This window comes from Balearica regulorum, chromosome Z (genome assembly GCF_011004875.1).
Source record: "Balearica regulorum gibbericeps isolate bBalReg1 chromosome Z, bBalReg1.pri, whole genome shotgun sequence".
In the NCBI taxonomy this organism is placed as follows: Eukaryota; Metazoa; Chordata; class Aves; order Gruiformes; family Gruidae; genus Balearica; species Balearica regulorum.
The window spans coordinates 35,874,378-35,890,920 of record NC_046220.1 but is presented as its reverse complement, the minus strand read 5'-3'; the positions used below and the strand labels follow the sequence as shown (position 1 = coordinate 35,890,920).

General features: G+C 44.0%; 1 protein-coding gene across 7 annotated transcripts in view; it reads right to left on the bottom strand.

Annotated features, from left to right (window-relative positions):
• Positions 1-15,858, bottom strand: part of GNE (glucosamine (UDP-N-acetyl)-2-epimerase/N-acetylmannosamine kinase) — a 35,197-nt gene extending 19,339 nt beyond the window's left edge. The window contains exons 1-3 of one of the 7 annotated variants that reach the window (XM_075739378.1): positions 6,063-6,093; positions 2,365-2,416; positions 1,838-2,046 (exon numbers count right to left, since the gene is read on the bottom strand). In XM_075739378.1, coding sequence (XP_075595493.1) covers positions 1,838-2,001 — 164 coding nt within the window. In that variant the 5' untranslated portion in view covers positions 2,002-2,046; positions 2,365-2,416; positions 6,063-6,093. Of the gene's footprint in view, positions 1-1,837; positions 2,047-2,364; positions 2,912-5,401; positions 5,882-6,062; positions 6,284-15,675 lie in introns of those variants that run through there. The other 6 variants (XM_075739376.1, XM_075739375.1, XM_075739372.1 and 3 more) reach the window with 6 other exon arrangements.
• Between the last annotated feature and the right edge of the window lie 685 nt (positions 15,859-16,543).

Below are 16,543 nucleotides of genomic sequence, written 5' to 3'. Positions count from 1 at the left end.
GTAATTTGTGGGGTTTTTTTAAAGGCAAATCCTTTTTATGTGACTGAGTGAAGCGGCTCAGATTTTTAGAGCACAAACTGCATTACATTTCCAACTCCACTTACAATTACCCTTCATAGACCTGCCTTTTTCCCTACTATGTGCATTTCTCTCAAAAAACTTAATTCTCTTTTCTTCTATATACTTTCCCTTCTGAAAGATCAAAATCTAGGGAACAAACAAGACTGCATTTTTAGTGGTTTAGTGTCTTTTACTATCCTCGAAATGTTTCAGTAGTAAACATTTCACAGGATCACTATAATTTGAATTCTGCCACTGTTGATTACCCTACTCAAATCACTGGAACACATAGTTTTGAGGACCCGCTAATTCTCCAGGCTCTCCCAGATTAAGGAGTGCAGGGCTAGGTCCTGAAAAAACACCCAAGCAGTACCAGGGTTTAAGAATAATTACCATAAAGCAACTAACAGCAACATTTCTTAGATCAAAATCTCTATTGCTTTGTGCATTAAAAATCATTTACATCAGACAGACAGGTGTTAAACACCTTGGAAATGGAAAAGTAGTATCTCATATTACTTTGCACCAGTCTTGTAGACAGCAAAGGGTTCAGGACTATAGAAAAAATCAAGGGCATGTTTCTCCTCCTGAGCAAATGAAACACGATAACCTTATTTCTCCAGAGAGGATGCAATTCAACATGCTAACCTGGGAAAAAGTTTGATTGGGTTTGTTTGTTTTTTCAAATCAGGTTAGCTTTGTGGTGTTGAATTCACCTTGCCATGTTATGTTATTAGATGGAAACAACGTCCAGTACAAAAGCAAGGAACACAACACTATACTGAGAAAAGGCAGCAGTGGAACTTGTGGTTTTAGTAGTTGGAGATAATATAACTTCCTCACACCCTAGCTTATAAAGTGACGAAATTTGTCATTGGAAAGTCCAAAAAGTGTCTTTACTTGAAAACATGCATAACATTTCTAAAAGTTCAACAATGCTGATATGCTACAAGCCTTATGCTAGTGTCTGATTTTGACTTGCAAACTAAACATTTTCCTATCTTATTTCACTTACTGGGCCCAATCTAGTAAACGCAATCTGAGCAAAACCAACCAAACATCAACCACAGCCCCAGCAAGAATACACATGCTGTTCCTTCTTCCCTCTCCCCAGAAAACAGGAGAATATTCAGCCGGGATGTGGTAAGTCCTTCCAAAGGAAGAGATTGGACCAAGACATTCCGTTCTGCCAGGCAGGTGATCTGACTGCTTACTTATAGGGTGTTACAGAGGGGACCCTAAACTCCCCTGCCAAACCACACCTAACATATCTATCAGTTATTCATTTTGTCAGAAAGAGACAACCACCCTTTCCTTCCTCCACAATCCTGAAAGGAAGAACTAACAGTATTCCCCTGGGATACGGAACATGTAAGTACTTTCTCCAATAACTAACTATAAGGTGGAAGAGCTGCAACTTAACATGACTGAAGATTATCTTCTCTCTGTGAAAATCAAAAACTGTAGCACATTCTCATTTGATAATCACCAGACTTTTAGGGAAATCTGAATGAACTGAGTCTGTGATCCTACTGAAGATCTCAATTACAGCGTTTACACAAAACTTTCTAACATTCCAAGATTGCCTATTTCTGGGTGGTTTTTTTTTCAACCAATCTCAGAAGGAGCTGCAAAATGCAATAAAATCTGAAAAAAAACCCATTTAAAATTTTGATGTGTACATTCACGATGACAAGGATTTTGTCTACCTAACATTCATGATGTTATCACTAACACCCCAGAAACAGATTGGCAGAGATACAAAGATTCACCATACCCGTAATCATCAATCAGGTGGGAACCAAGCACTACGACATCAAGCTCAAAGAACTGTGGTTCTGCCTTAATACCAAACATAATGGGAGCTAATTTTGAATAATCAGCACGGTTGCAAGTAGCAACACAAACACGAAGTTTGTGGTTGTTTTGATTCTTCTCCATGACTTCCTTTTGTTTCTGTTTTGAAAGATTCTTGAAATACACCTCCTGAAATAATAGGGGAAAAAAAGAAAGAAAAGCAGCAGCATTAATAATAATCTTTATAGCAAGTAAATGGTACACTTCACAAACAGCACGCACAAGTGCAGCCCAGAATTGTGGGCACATACTAACTCATCCATTGACAACAGACAACTGATACTTGACAGTACCTATCATTAGAAAATTTTAGAAAAGGACAGATTTTTTTTTTTTTTTAGTTAAAACTCACTTTAATACCTCTAGTCCTATAAATAATATATGAAAAAATTACATAAACAATATCTAAGCATTATGAAATTCAACTCTTATTAAACAGTAAAATGCCTTTTTCCTGGTCAGATGGAAACTTCTGTATAAGTGGAAAAAGTATAGCTGCCTTAATAAATGAAAGAAAAAAAATCTCATATTCCAAAACCACACAGTGGAACAAACTGCTGAAAGATACATCCAGTGACAGACTCAGTGAACAAAAAGAGAAAGTTTTTGCCCAAGTCAGTTTACATATCTGTTAAACACACTTTGGTGAGGTAAAGCAAGTTAAACATTGACTTCTAAACCCCTTCCATACTATTTTGCAAGCCAAAGTACATGCAGATATTAAATAATACAGTATTAGGTTACAGTACGACAACTTTTGGAGACAATTAGACAAATAAGGATGATGGTTACCATCAGGCAATTTGGAGGCTATTAAAAAAAAGGGGGGTTCTGACAATTAAAATGCCACAGAAACTCAGTATTTTTACAGGCAAGATCAACAGTTATTCTAACAAGAGGTTTCTTCTAATACAGTTTTACAGCTTGATTAGTAGCTGATTAAACTATGTAATAATTTTTAATATTTACCTATCTTCTCTTTACCATTTTCCCTTACTGTTTTTATTGTGATTTTTTTTTTTGTTTAGCAATTGGAAAAAACATTGAGAAAAAAAGAAAAGCCTATACAAAAAGTATACAGCAATAACTCCCCCAAAATAACCCAAATTTCCTATCTCCCCCCAAACTGAAACTACTGAGTTGGTTGAAGAGGGCATCAGACTAGCTATTTATAACTTTTTTGTTGTTCTCCTTCAAAAAAATAATTGGAGTTTAAGTAAGTACCATCCTTTCAGTATAAAATCTAACATTGTGTCAGATTTTTACTCTAGTTTAATGCCAAGTGAACTTTTTCCAGATTAACGCACAAGGATTGCTCATCTCTGACTTGGACAGAGCAGTGTCAATCTCTCTACTGGTTCTGACAGCTGGGGAAGCTCTTTCTGAGAAGCTTCTATGCAAGCATGACAATATTGACATCTAATTTCATACTCTTTTTATATTACATTTACTTTTTTTTTTTCCCAGTAAATTTTTAAAAGAAAGGCTATTGTGACATCCCAGTCCTATGAAACTTATGAAATTCAGCAACTTTTCAAAGATTTCCCTGTTTTTAACACAGATTAGCTTAGGTTTTATCACATATAAAGAAACAATGTTTTGGTACAATAGTCATGTTAGGGTGATCAGGAATCTATCCCAAGTTATGAAAGCTAAGAGACATTTCTAGTCTCCCCTTGCAATCCTTTATGGCTCTGCAGAACTATGACTGACAGTGATTTTTTTTTCTAGTTTAACTCCAACAACCATGACTCCTGAGAGAGTAGTTTACACTACCTTCCAGAATGAAACTGAAGTGGCAAAAAGCAAAGACGGCTGCCGTGACTAAGCTCAGAAGAAATGCCATTTCTCATTTGCTGAAGCAAAGCAGCCATGGCAACGCCAACCAACTTCAGTAGCATAGATGCAGCCTGGAATTTCAGCATTTGATTACTATTGTGACAAATTAAGCTGAGTTCTATGGTTTCGGCCATAAGGTAATAGATACTACTTGATTTACATTGAGCTTCTTCATTTGAATTTACATTTAACCCTCACTTCAAAAGTAGTATGTTAATTAGTTTTACACTTTCAAAGGGTCAGATGATAATCCTTCAGGCAAATTAATTATTTCCTCACACTGAAAACATATGCAGTTATGTGCGTATATGATGGCTGTTTTAAATTAATTTTTGTCTTTCTTTTGGTCCAACAGACTTGAAATATTTTAAATGTATGTAAGAAATTCAGTAGTACCTCATGTCGAAAACATGGAGAGTGTACTCTGGGATTTTAGATGCTGCATAAAGGTAGGTTAGAGAGCATGTTATGCTGTATCACTGAGTGAAATCTGAAACCACATCAGCTAGGTTCAGATCTAAGGGAACCACTGCTTTCTCATCTATAAAACAACCTCTTTTTGGAGTTGGCTCTGAGCACTGCATATGTAAAAAGAGCTACTAATTCAAATAAAATCATGTTGAAGATGTGAAGGCCACTTCTGACATCCCTACAAGCTTTGTCTTCAAAACTGCATGAATAACGTTAGTATAGTCAGAAGCAAGCCTCTCACAAGACTCTTCAAGTAAGCCATTCCTGCGTACATATTCTATACCACACAAACCGAGAAGCCAAAGCAAAAGGGCACAGAATAGCGAAGTAACAAAGTGAGCTTACCCAAAGTCTGCTCACTCCGAGTTACCTGCCTGAGCTAGAACCATCACTTCCCCTCCGACAAAGCAGTTACCTCTTCATTTATGCAAAGCAGGCTTTTGAGAAGCAGAATAGTTTTCTGTCCTCCTTGATCTTCAAGCAGTGTCTAAATTTTAGAACCCTTCAATCCAAATCCAGAAAATACCACCTCCTAAAATAGTAAGTCTGTGAGTTTAAAAAAAAACCAAACAACAAACCCAAAAAACCCCTCATGGCCCACCATAACTACAGATCTACCAGAACCGAACTGCTAGATCACACATCCTTCTGGCCACACAGATCACATTTAGTTACAGTTGCTATTGCCTGTAATAATGGTCTCTTGGAATAATTTTGGAGGAAGACACGGAGATATTTCAAAGGCATATGAACTGACCAGAATCAAAAGCAATTCATGCTGTTTGTGCGTTTCAGCTTCTGTTAACATTAGGCTTCAGCAAGCCCCAAAGCAGAATTATTTTTAGCACTGCCTTAAATCTCTACAACACAATAGTTTCGAGAAGTTGCAATTAAGGCACACACACAGGTCTTGGCGCAGACGCAGTTTTTCTGTTGCTGTCAGTTTTAACACCTGCTTTTCTGAAGACCCAAAACATTTACCCTAGCAAAAGGACTGATCACAAGCCAATGTAAGTGCCAACTGCATGGGGAAAATTACCACTAATTAAACCAGTTTAGTGTTTTTCAGTTTAAGGTGGATGATGATTTCCGAAGAAACGTGATGCACTTCCTCCCACACCTGCAAAGCGCCACTCCTGCCGCGCACGCACCCGCAACATACGCCAGCGCACACCTCTGCACGGAAAACCCTCCCGCCACCCGGCACACCCGCGCGCGCCTGTCTGTCCGCTGGCTCGTTTCCTCCACAGGCCCGTTAAATCCGCGTGCGGAACGCCAGTCCTCCAACACGCACAACCGCGCACGTGCCCTGCTGTGGACAGCCTTCCCATTGTCCCCGATTTGCACACGCGTACACACCCACACCAGCGGCCGTTGCCTTTATTCCCCCGGAAAGGGCCGTCTCCCCAAGACGCGTACAGGCACGCACGCCTTGGCAAGGCCGTTCCCGCCGAACGCCACCACAGCCCCCTGCCCGTGACCCCCACGCAGGCCCACTCGCTCCATACCCCGCCGCACACGTCCTCACACGCCCCGCACGCTCCGGCCGGCACCACCCTGGCGGCAGCGCCCCGGGCGCATGCGCCCCCTCCTCCCCCGCCGGCTGCGGCGGGTGACACCGCCCAGGCGCAGCGGGGGGCAGCTCTTCCCGCCCGATGACGCCCCGGCGCGGTCACCGACGGCTCTGCAATGCTCCCGCCCCGCCGGGCCGTTAGCCGGTACCACGCGCCCCTCCCCGCCCCCCGGCAGCACGACCCTGAGCGGCCCCGGTCCGTCTGGGCGCACCGACACCGCGTAGGCCGGGTCAAGACTGCGCGGCCCCGCTTCGCGGTCACCTCGCTCCGCGGCCACCTCACCGCCCCGCCGAGACCGCAGCGGCGGCGCTGGAAACCGAGCGCATCGCAGGCCGAGCCGGCACGAAGGCACCACCCCCGGCGGGAAGGTCCCGCCCCGTCCCGCCCGCCTCCGCGGAGGGCTGGGGGAGGGGAGGCCGGGCCCCGCTGAGCGGCGGGCATCTCCCGGGCCGCCAACAGCCGCGCCGTGATCTGCAGCTCGGGGCCGGCCCCGGGGGCCTTCCCTGGTGGCCTGGCAGCGCGCACCTCCTGCCGCGGCCGCCTTCGGAGTGACGGGGCAGGAGCCGTGAGCACCGTCCAGCTGGGACATCTCCCTGACGAAGGGCTGGGGCGGGGGCTGTCCATGGTGGTGGTGGTGGTTCTAGGTCATGCGCTGGTTTGCCTTCATAACGAGGAACCGCATCCTTGTGTCAGGACAGCCTCTTACTGGCTGTTTGTATATGGAATAACCTGATGCAACAGACATCAGAGCAAGCCACTTAAAACTGCTGAATTATCTCAGAGCTTCAGTGAGGACTACCATCACGTTAAGAGCTTTTAAAATGAAGGCTGTCTGAAAACTGTGGACTGTGAGGTTGCCTGTAGGAGATGAAAAGCGAGGACAGAAACGGAAAATAAGGAGGTTGCCTGAACTTGCAGGCTGTGAGGAACTAGAGCCCTCTACAGTTAGAGCACCTGCCTGTAGGTCATGAAGAGCGCTGCAGAATTCTATGACTTTGGTCATTCAGTCAAGGAATGCCTGCAGTTCCTGAGGGTTCAATACCCCAGGCACCAAGTGTAACAACAGCAACCTATGCTCGCTGTATTTTGCTATGGAAGACCTAAATAAAGCATTTTGGTAGCTAGTGTCATGCAATCCTAGTAAAATGAGAATTCTTCACCCATTTTTCTCCCTCTGATCTGGGTGGCTGGAACCTGACAGTCTAATGTGGTAGGGCCATCCATTTAATCAAGCCTGTGCCACGTTCAGCTGTTTGGAACCTACACTCTGACAGTTTTTCCGTCCAAAATGTATCTTTGTTCATCCATATAATATCTGAGGTGTCTCAAATCCTTTCTACTTTCTCCCTCTACTTCTCAGAAAAATTAGCCTTAATAGTGACTCCTGTGTCTGACTTACCTGAAAGAAAACAGATGCAAGGAATGGGAATGGCTGCATTCTTGTCCTTTACTAGGGAGAAAAAGCTGACTTTTCTAGCAGTTAAGAAAATTTATTTAGAAAGGCTTTGAGGAACAAGTACTGAAGTCTTCAACTAGAAAAGACTCTTAAATAGGAATTGAGGAAATGTAATCTAAAAAGTAAAGTAAAAAGCCTTTAGACTTGCCCTTGGGAATTTAAAATTCTGAATTGACTGTTTCCCAAGAGAGATAGAACATCTTATGGTGACGTTCAGAAAGTCCTCAGACAGCTGTGGTCCAATGAGTCATAGCTCCTAAAAGCCTCAGTGTTTTGAGAATATTGCAGCACACCCAGTTCTCAAATTACCGGGGATCTTAACTCGAAATACTGACCAGAGGTAGTAATAGCAACTGGAATGCACCTTAGGTTCAATTCATGTCCCACTTAAGTTGTTTTCATTGTTCTCTGCATCACTAGATTTTCTTTGTGCATATTACACCTTGCTTAAAAAACTATGTGCGTTCTGGAAATGTCATTATAAGTAATTTGAATTGTCTCCTGTAAATGCCATCAGGTTATGATAAGCTCACTGGTATAATCTACATCTGGTTTCACTGAAACAAAATGCTGAGGAAAAGCCTGAATCATACTTGAGCATGAGTGTATGAAAGTGTGTGTATATTTACAAATTCAGAATTATACTAGTACTTACGCAGCTAGAAGCAACTGCATTGAGAGTCAATTATTCTAACAACAGCATCAGTACATCTCTTGATGTGTTGTTGTTTTGGTTTGGGTTTTTTTCCCAGAAATGTTCTAATGGTGTTTCAGCATCTTGCAGCACAAGCTGCAGAAGAAGAGGGAAATTTTATGTTCCTTTTGGTTATTTCTCCCCCACAGACCTCACATATTACATAAATAGGATGAAATTTATCTCGTGTAACTGAGTGAGCCCTACCCCAAGTCTCTCCAGCAGAGAGACAAAGGCTCTCCAGAAAGATGAGATGGAAGGAGAAGCCTCAGCCCATAACCTGCCTGCTCCAGTTAGCCTTACCCTTTGCTGCTCAAAGTCTCCAGTGACAGTGGCCCTTTCTCCTTGCCAAACCCTGAGGCAGTGCTGGGGCTCATTAGAGGAGTAGGATCTCAGCTTTCACATTAATTCATTGGTGCTCTCCTCATCAAAAAGCTATGCAGAAATGGTAACAGCACCGCAGGGACTTAACAGACATTAATACACAAAGTGTTGGGAAATGCTGGAGATGAGGAGCTTACTTCTTTCTAGAGAGGTCTTGCTGCTTAAGATTTGACCAGAAGGACCAAGATCATCTGGTTTGGTTTGCAGCTGGCTCAAAGATCATAGTCTTTGGAAACCCATCCTGAAAGAGGTGAAAGGTACTAGACTGTGGTCTGACAAGGGATTTGTCAGTGCATGACTATGTCCAGGAGATGGATAGTGTGGACAGACTCAGTAGCACTGTGATCTTCTGCACTGGGGCTAAGCACCACGTTACTTCTTCCCTCCTGAAAGCAAAGGACTATGTCTTTTTAAATAAACATCTACATGAGGTGGAGCTTTAATTACTTCTTTCCTTAAGTCTTCATTTACATCCATTTTATTTATGTCAAAACCAGTTTCTGAGTATAAGAAAGTGAAAACATAGGCTAAAAGATTTTCAAAAGCAACTAGAGGCAGCTGTCCATGTCAATTCTGTACTGTCCAGCCTGAAATACTTGAAAGTAACTTGAATTTTAAAGGTAAGGGTCACAGTGCATTCAGAAGAGCAGGTCCTTCTGACAAAGCCAAACTAATAACTTCTGAAGACTCTGGCACAGCAGTGCTCTGCTGGTGTGAACGCACTCCGTTATGAATATTACTTGCAGGAAAAGACCTTGTGTAACACATACTACATGATATAAGGAGAATATAAACAGATACAGACAGTAGGGAAAGCATAACGAGTTATTACCTTCCTGCATTTTCCTGTTTGTTCTTCCCAGTTAAAACTACCAGTTGACCTGTGCAGTTAATAGTAACTGCAAGCGACCCCAGCAGTGTGTTAGCTAGGCCCATATCACATCATGGGCTTGCAGCTTATATCTGATGTTTCAAAGAAAGGGAAGAGATGGAGCATAAGACAATGACATACGTGCTATGCAAAGGGAAATTTAGATGTCTCATATCTTTGCTTAGTGTCTTATGCTGAAACAAAAACAGGAGCTGTATGTAGAGAAGACTATTAGGCACAGAATTCCTGGCCAAGGGAGAGAAAATCCAAAACTCTGAAAATTTGTTCCCTGTTTCGGGGGGAATGTATGTCCAAAGAAAAGCAACAAAGCTGGTGAAGGGAGCTGTCTTATGAGGAGCAGCTGAGGGAACTGGGGTTGCTTAGCCTGGAGAAGAGGAGGCTGAGGGGAGACCTTCTCGCTCTCTACAACTCCCTGAAACGAGGCTGTAGCCAGCTGGCGGTTGGTCTCTTTTCCCAAGTAACAAGCAACAGGACGAGAAGAAATGGCCTCAAGTTGTGCCAGGGGAGGTTTAGACTGGGTATTAGGAAAAAGTTCATCACCAAAAGTGTTGTCAAGCACTTGAACAGGCTGCCCAGGGAAGTGGTTGAGTCACCATCCCTGGAGGTATTTAAAAGATATGTAGACGTGGTGCTTAGGGAGGTGGTTTAAGGTGGACTTGGCAGTGCTAGGTTTATGGCTGGACTCAGCAATCTTAAGAGTCTCTTCCAACCCAAATGATTCTATGATTCTATGTTAAAATCAGGTGCATCAAAACCCTAGGTAACAAGCAGAATTGTGAATCTCATTGAAATAACTAGGAATTAGCTAAAAAATATCGGGATTTTCTTTAGAGCTGCCAGTCTTCTATAACAGATTTACAGCCTCTTCTTTCTTATTGGAGAGATGGCATACGCTGATGTCTGGTATATTACAATAGAATTGAATTTGCCTATAACCTATACAATTTGAGTCAAGTTTCCAGTAACTAGGTAGAGTTGTAGGATGTGATAGAGGCATGGTATGAAAAGCAATCTTCATTCTAGCAAATTCCTTGGTTGGGGAGGGTGTGGGGGGTGTGTGAGATAGTATCCATCTGAAACCCATGCAAAGCACTGGAAAGAGTGCTAGCAACCTTAACGGGATTTTTTCCACTTTGTTCGATCTCTAACAACTTGAGCCTTTATCTTAATTTCAGCGGAAAAAACCCACAAAACTTTTCTTTGCTACTCCTTCTCTCTAAAAATAAAACAGTGGAACTAACCCACTTTTTGCTGTCATCATGTGATTCACTGCTTGTGTGATCTGTTTAATCCTTCAAAAGGGTCTGTTTTCTTTACTTGGATTAAAAGCTGTTAAGGTTATAGTTTGTCTCTTTCTTCTGAAGTTCCACTCCTGTTCAGTCCTGTTGGAAAAAATATGATTGCTATAGCTGGTTGTTGACACACATCAAACATCCACTGGGGAATATGACACAGTTCAACATATCCAACCTGGCTTCAGACCAGTTGGTCTTGGACAACGATGGCAGCAGCCTAGGCTGGGGTGATTCTTGTGATGGAATTCTTCCTCGTACTGTGCTGATGCCTGTGCTGTACATCTAAACCCCTTGATCAGCAGACAGTAAGGTTTACTTAAAACAACATGGGGTATGTTCAAACAGGAATGAATACAGCCACTGTACATAGAATATTTGGACAAAAGCCAGCGAGGAATCAACTTGATTGGAAGCTGTCATCACTAGGTAAGAATGGTGGGTAAGTTTGGCAAATACCAGATCCTAGTTTCCAGCTCAGCTACAGGTGGGAGTTATTTGTTGTGCATATTTGATTGAGGAAGCCAGAAGAAGAAGAAGAAAAGGAAGAAAAGGAAGAAGAAAAAGAAAAGGAAGAAGAAAAAGAAAAGGAAGAAGAAAAAAGAAAAAGGAAGAAGAAAAAAGAAAAAGGAAGAAGAAAAAAGAAAAAGGAAGAAGAAAAAGAAGAAGAAGAAAAGAAAAAGAAGAAAAAGAAGAAAAAAGAAGAAGAAAAAGAAACAGGCAAGTTATCTGGATGCAAATGCCTCTCATATATGAAAGACCAGAAAGCAAGTTCCGTTAAGCTTTCTCAGTTCTGGTCACTTTGGGCTTTTATCACAATAACAAGTTGTTTACATTTCTTTAAAGAGGCAAGTTTGTAAGACTGAGCTTAATTCTCTATCCAGATTTAGGTGGAAGCTAAACCTAAGTCGTTTCTGCTTCATTCCTACTGTGTTATCACAATTTTAAAGATGGAAGATACCAAAATTACTATGTTCCAGTAATGCTGTGGTTCTGATCTTGTGTTCTGCTCTGCACCACGCAACCCTCTGCCCTCACTCCAATCTTCCTTTCGGTGCATGCAAAGAGACTAAGGGTGGGTTGTGTTGTCTGTCTGGAGCTGTGCATTTGGGTCTGCGAAGGCTTGTGAGCTCTAACAAAGGTGCAAGAGCTGCACTGTAGTGGAGCGGGAAGTCCAACAGGCCAGAAGCTGGGAGAAAAGGAGGGGAGGAGCCAGAAATCTTATCTAGTGATAAGACTGCCTAATTTTTCCACTTAAAATTGATATACAGTGTTGAAAAGAAAGTTCAATGGCAGTAAGGAGGAATACTGCATCAAACTCTGGCCTCTTGTCACTATTAATAAATACCTCCTGTGTTGCAAACAGGTCTAGAGGTTCCTATTTGCTCTTTTTGTCCAACTAATACCTCTTTTTTTACATCTTTCTTACCCCTTCTGAGGCTCTATGGCATCCTACTTGCACGCAGCTGTGTTTTCAATGGGACTGATGGCTGACAAATATTTGAAATATTATGTCTTCACTGGTGATTCCTAATTTCTAATTTTAAGTGGTACTAGTGCTACTACATAATAAAAAAAAATCTGTTAGGCAGAGATATAATGTCAGGACTAAAGAATGATAATAGTAAGCACGTATTTCCACCTTTTTTCCATATTAAAAGATTTTGTTTTGTGTGTACTTTGTAGACTTTTACTTTGGCTATTAACTGCACTAAGACAAAAAATGTGATGAAAGAAGAAAATGTGATTGTAAAGATGGTTACACTACAAAGCGTATGGTCAGTTTACAATTTCAAAGACAGATGATGAAATTTTGAGAGAGCAAATAAAATGTGCAAAGAAGTGCAGCTGTAGCTGTTCACTAAGCAAAGGGAATTCCTCCTGTCATGGAAGCTTGTAACACCCTAGGCATCATTAGCTGAGTTATTTGAATGTCTTCTTTAATCACGTCGCTTTTACAGCAATCTTAGATCCTAACCTATTACCTGGCTATTTCATTTGAAGAAGCTAGCAGAGATGTAATGGAAGGCTCAAATGCCAGTCAAAAGCACAGTGTATTCTGTATGAGGCGTTACACAAAACTACATCTTTGTTTTTCAATTCTAGGTCAAGAATAAAATGTCCTCTTTTTTTTTTTTTTTTTTTTTTTTTTTGTTTGGAGTATCTGTAGCCCTTATTTCCATTACCAGCAATCTCCAGAAATTATTTTGTTTTTCCAAGCAAAAAACAAAAGTCAAGGAAAAGCAAAAACAAGCACACAATTTTAAAAGAGGTGCATCTCTAAAGAGTGCATAGAAAATCTTCAACCAACAACCTTCTGTAAATGTGCTTTACTTGGACAGGAAGCCAGGACCTTGTAAATGATGAAGAGCAAATCTTTGGTGTTCAGGATGACATTTAGGAAAGAAAAATACCCCGCATGTTAAATGGCCATTTACTTCTTTCCTTCCTTCTTTTTGATACTTATCTGGAAAAAAAGTCGCATGAAGAGCATCTGAGTCAGCTGTTGTTCTGACTTAACCTTCAGGATAGTCTAAGTTTCTCAGCTGGATTTGCTATCCATGTTCTTTCATTAAAGCTTGGATTTAGTACTGGATATTTTAATGAAATATGGTTTAGAATTACAAAGAAATAAAAGCAACTGCTAAAATATTCCCTGGTTTTGCAAGATGGGCAACTCTCCTGATAGATGTTCTAACTTTAACACACGTATCCATAGGCTATGCTGAGTCCCTCTGGGAAAGAGCATATACCACTGCGTGACTAGCTGCCTCTTTTCCCAAGGCCCTCTATGTGCCAGGATGTAGGAGGTTACTGAAAGTCATATGGGTATGGATCACTTTCTGACTGGCCTGGCTGCTGAGGCAGTGTTTGTTAGAAACTCGGCCTGAATGTCCCTGCCGTTTGGCTAGTGAGACTCTATGTTGTGAGAGGCACTCCCTCTTACTTTTCCTGTGCTTTCTGAAACCTCCTTGTGCATCTCTGAAAGGCAGTTATGAAATACTGACATTGTGTACCATGCTTTCATGCCTGCCTTTCCTCATACAAAGTTCTATGAGCCATCTTAATCTTCTCCAATGAAATTGTAAGAAAAAGCATCCAATTTGAACAGGATTTTCAGAAGGACATTTTGTATTTTGAAAGCTAAGTACTTTGTGGGAAGATCACTATGATTAGCTTCTACCACATGAAATCATGCTGGTTTATGGAAAAGATTCCCGGGACCCTTGACTCAGCACTAGTCTCAGTTCTACATAACCCATAAAAATCCCCTTTCCCTGAGCAGCACAGTGTTGATGGGAATCTCCTTTCCTTAATTACCTCCCCTAGTGTGGGCTGCCAACCTTCTTACTAGCTAAAGTTCTCCAGGCTGCAGGTAGACTTGTTAAGTAGGATATGCCAAAGGAACAACGCAGCAGAGGTGAGAAATCTTCTGGTAGAAGAGTGCTCCCAAGTCAAAAAGTCTATTTAGTCTTTGTGTACTAACATTCTAATTTAAAGCCTTAGGGAACATGCAAATATTCTATTGTTTACATAAGCACCCTTGATTTTCTTAATATGAATGGGAAGATTTGTTAATTTTCACTTCTGTTCAAAAGTTGGTTTGCTCTTTAGCATCTTATGTACTGACACATAACACGTGGTGTCACACTTGGACTTACAGCACCACAGGGAAACACTGTTACAAGAAGGCAAAGAGTGTTGTCAATTAATTTCTTACTTAAAATTAAGGACAATGGGCATGTTTTCAGTGCTTGTTGGAAATCCAGCCTAAATCTGAGTCCTAGATGGAAGCCTTCATTGGCGAGTATCTGAGGTGATAGTATTTCTCATCACCTCCAGATCTCAGGGAAACCTGGAGCCAAATTGGAAGTCCTAGCTGGCTGGGAGGCAAGAGGAAAGGGAGGATATGTAAAGAAACACTTCAGAGAAAGAGGTATTTCCAGCTGACATGGTAAGACATTCAGATTCAAATGGGACAAGCCTTATTTGCATAATAGGCACACACCTTTTGTTTTGTATTTTGGCAGGCATCACCTCCGATGCCTTTTCCATACTGTTCCTGCATGCAGAGAGCCATATCCCCCAGCAGTATAAAACAGCTGACAGGCAGCTACAAAACCTGCTATACAGGTGACAAAGTCAACAGTCTGGGGCAACAGTATCAGCAGCACTGCTTGCTAAAGGGAGTGCTGGCCTAGGGGCAAGGAATCAGAACAACCCCCGGTGGGCTTGGCTGGCTTTTTGCCCCTCTCCCCAGTGCCACCTTCCCAACCTTTCTGGACCTGCTGTCACTCTTTTCCCTGCTGTATGCCTCTTCCCTGCCTTACCCTCAATGTTGCTTTCACTTCAGTTGTTAGCTGAATACCTTCTAAGAAAACCTGCCTAAAAAATTACCCCACAGAACTCAAGCCCCTTTGTTACCCTGCTTGCATTCATGTCTCTCTCCCAACCCCTGTCCATATCCTGCTTGGATGTGAATCCTCTGAGGGTTCGTGACTTTCCTCCCACGGTGCCTGTACAGCACCTGGCATGGCGGGGCCATTCCTCATTGCCACTAGTACATCAGCAAAATAAACTGATTAATAATCCTAAAAGCCTGCCGAGACCACCCTCCGGGTAATACCTCAACATGGGTGAGTCCAAATCTAATCTCTCATAATAGACAGAGTGACAAGGAATCGAGTGCTAGCTTCGGGAAGGTCACTAGCTCCCCATAGCTTGCTATGGACTTAATAACGAAAAGAGAATCCAGGGAGAACGGGCACAAAGGGGCAACCATTTAGCACCGTTCTCCGGAGAACTTCTGAATTCCCAGCACATTAGCCAGCACGGCCGCGAACCCCACATGCCAGATGGCGGAACGGAGGGACAGAGACGGGTCCGCGCTGGCCCTGGAGGCGGCACCTGCCGTGACATCCTCGCCGAGCGGGCAGGGGAGCTCGCTCCCGGGATTCACCGCACGCCGGCTGCCGGCTCGTCTTCCCCCGCAGGGCCGCCCCGGCTCGCTCCCCCGCCGGGGGGACAGCGGCTGGCAAAGGGCGGCTCCCGCAGCCCCTGCACGGCGGGCATGCCCGCAGGCGGTCCCCCGCCCGCACCGCCGGGCCCTCCCCCCTCGGGACCCCCGCCGGCGGCGAGAGAAACCGCTGACTTACGTGGGGGCCGCGGGCGAGCGGCTCCCGGCGCGGCGGGGCGTTGGTTCCCATTGCGGCCGGCGGGTCCCCAGCGCCGAGCCGCTTCCCGGGTGGCTCTGTCGCTGCCAGGCCGGGGCCACCGGGCCGCCGCGGGAGCGGCACCCGGGTCCGGGGCCACGCCGGGACCGCCCCGCGCCGCAAGCACCGCCTCCGCCCGCCGCCGGGCGGGGGCCGCGCTCCGATGTGGAGGGCGCCGGAGGGGCCGGAGATGCCGGGCTTCTGCCGGGGCTTCTCGGCTGCTCCGGGGTGACCCCGCGCCGAGCCCCGCCCGAGGTCGTCAGGCGTGCTGGGGGCCAAGGCTGTGGCACCGCACTTGCGAAGGCCGTGCCGGTGTCCCTGCAGGGCAACGAGGGAAACGGGGGTCTGCGGTCGGTGTGCCCCGCGTGTCAGGCGGTATTGCCTCCTAGTGTGCTCCTGTGTCTCAGGGAGCCATTTCCCTGCTGGCTACCACCTGTGCACGCACAGCAGTTAGGAGATGCAGGCAGCCTTACTGCTGCTAAGCCTACTCTGTGGATATCACTGAGTAGTATCAATGTCATCTTGTGTTTTTAACCTTGCCGAGACTACCCACATCTGTTCAGAACAACCGAAAATGGCAGCTGTCTCAAGGCAAGCAGCTTAGGAAGCATCTATGGCGCCTGCATCAAACAAGCGAGTCTTCCAAGCGCAGGTCTGGAAGGCATCAGTAGCTAGGACTTTAGAAGCTGTTTCTTGCCTTCACGTATGCTATTTCAAGGCTGTGTCTTCCTGTGTCTTGTTTGCAGCTGTACCTTTCAGGTCCTGGTGCCTGCATGTTTGCCCTGTCCCAAAGGAACCCTGCAGTCACCCT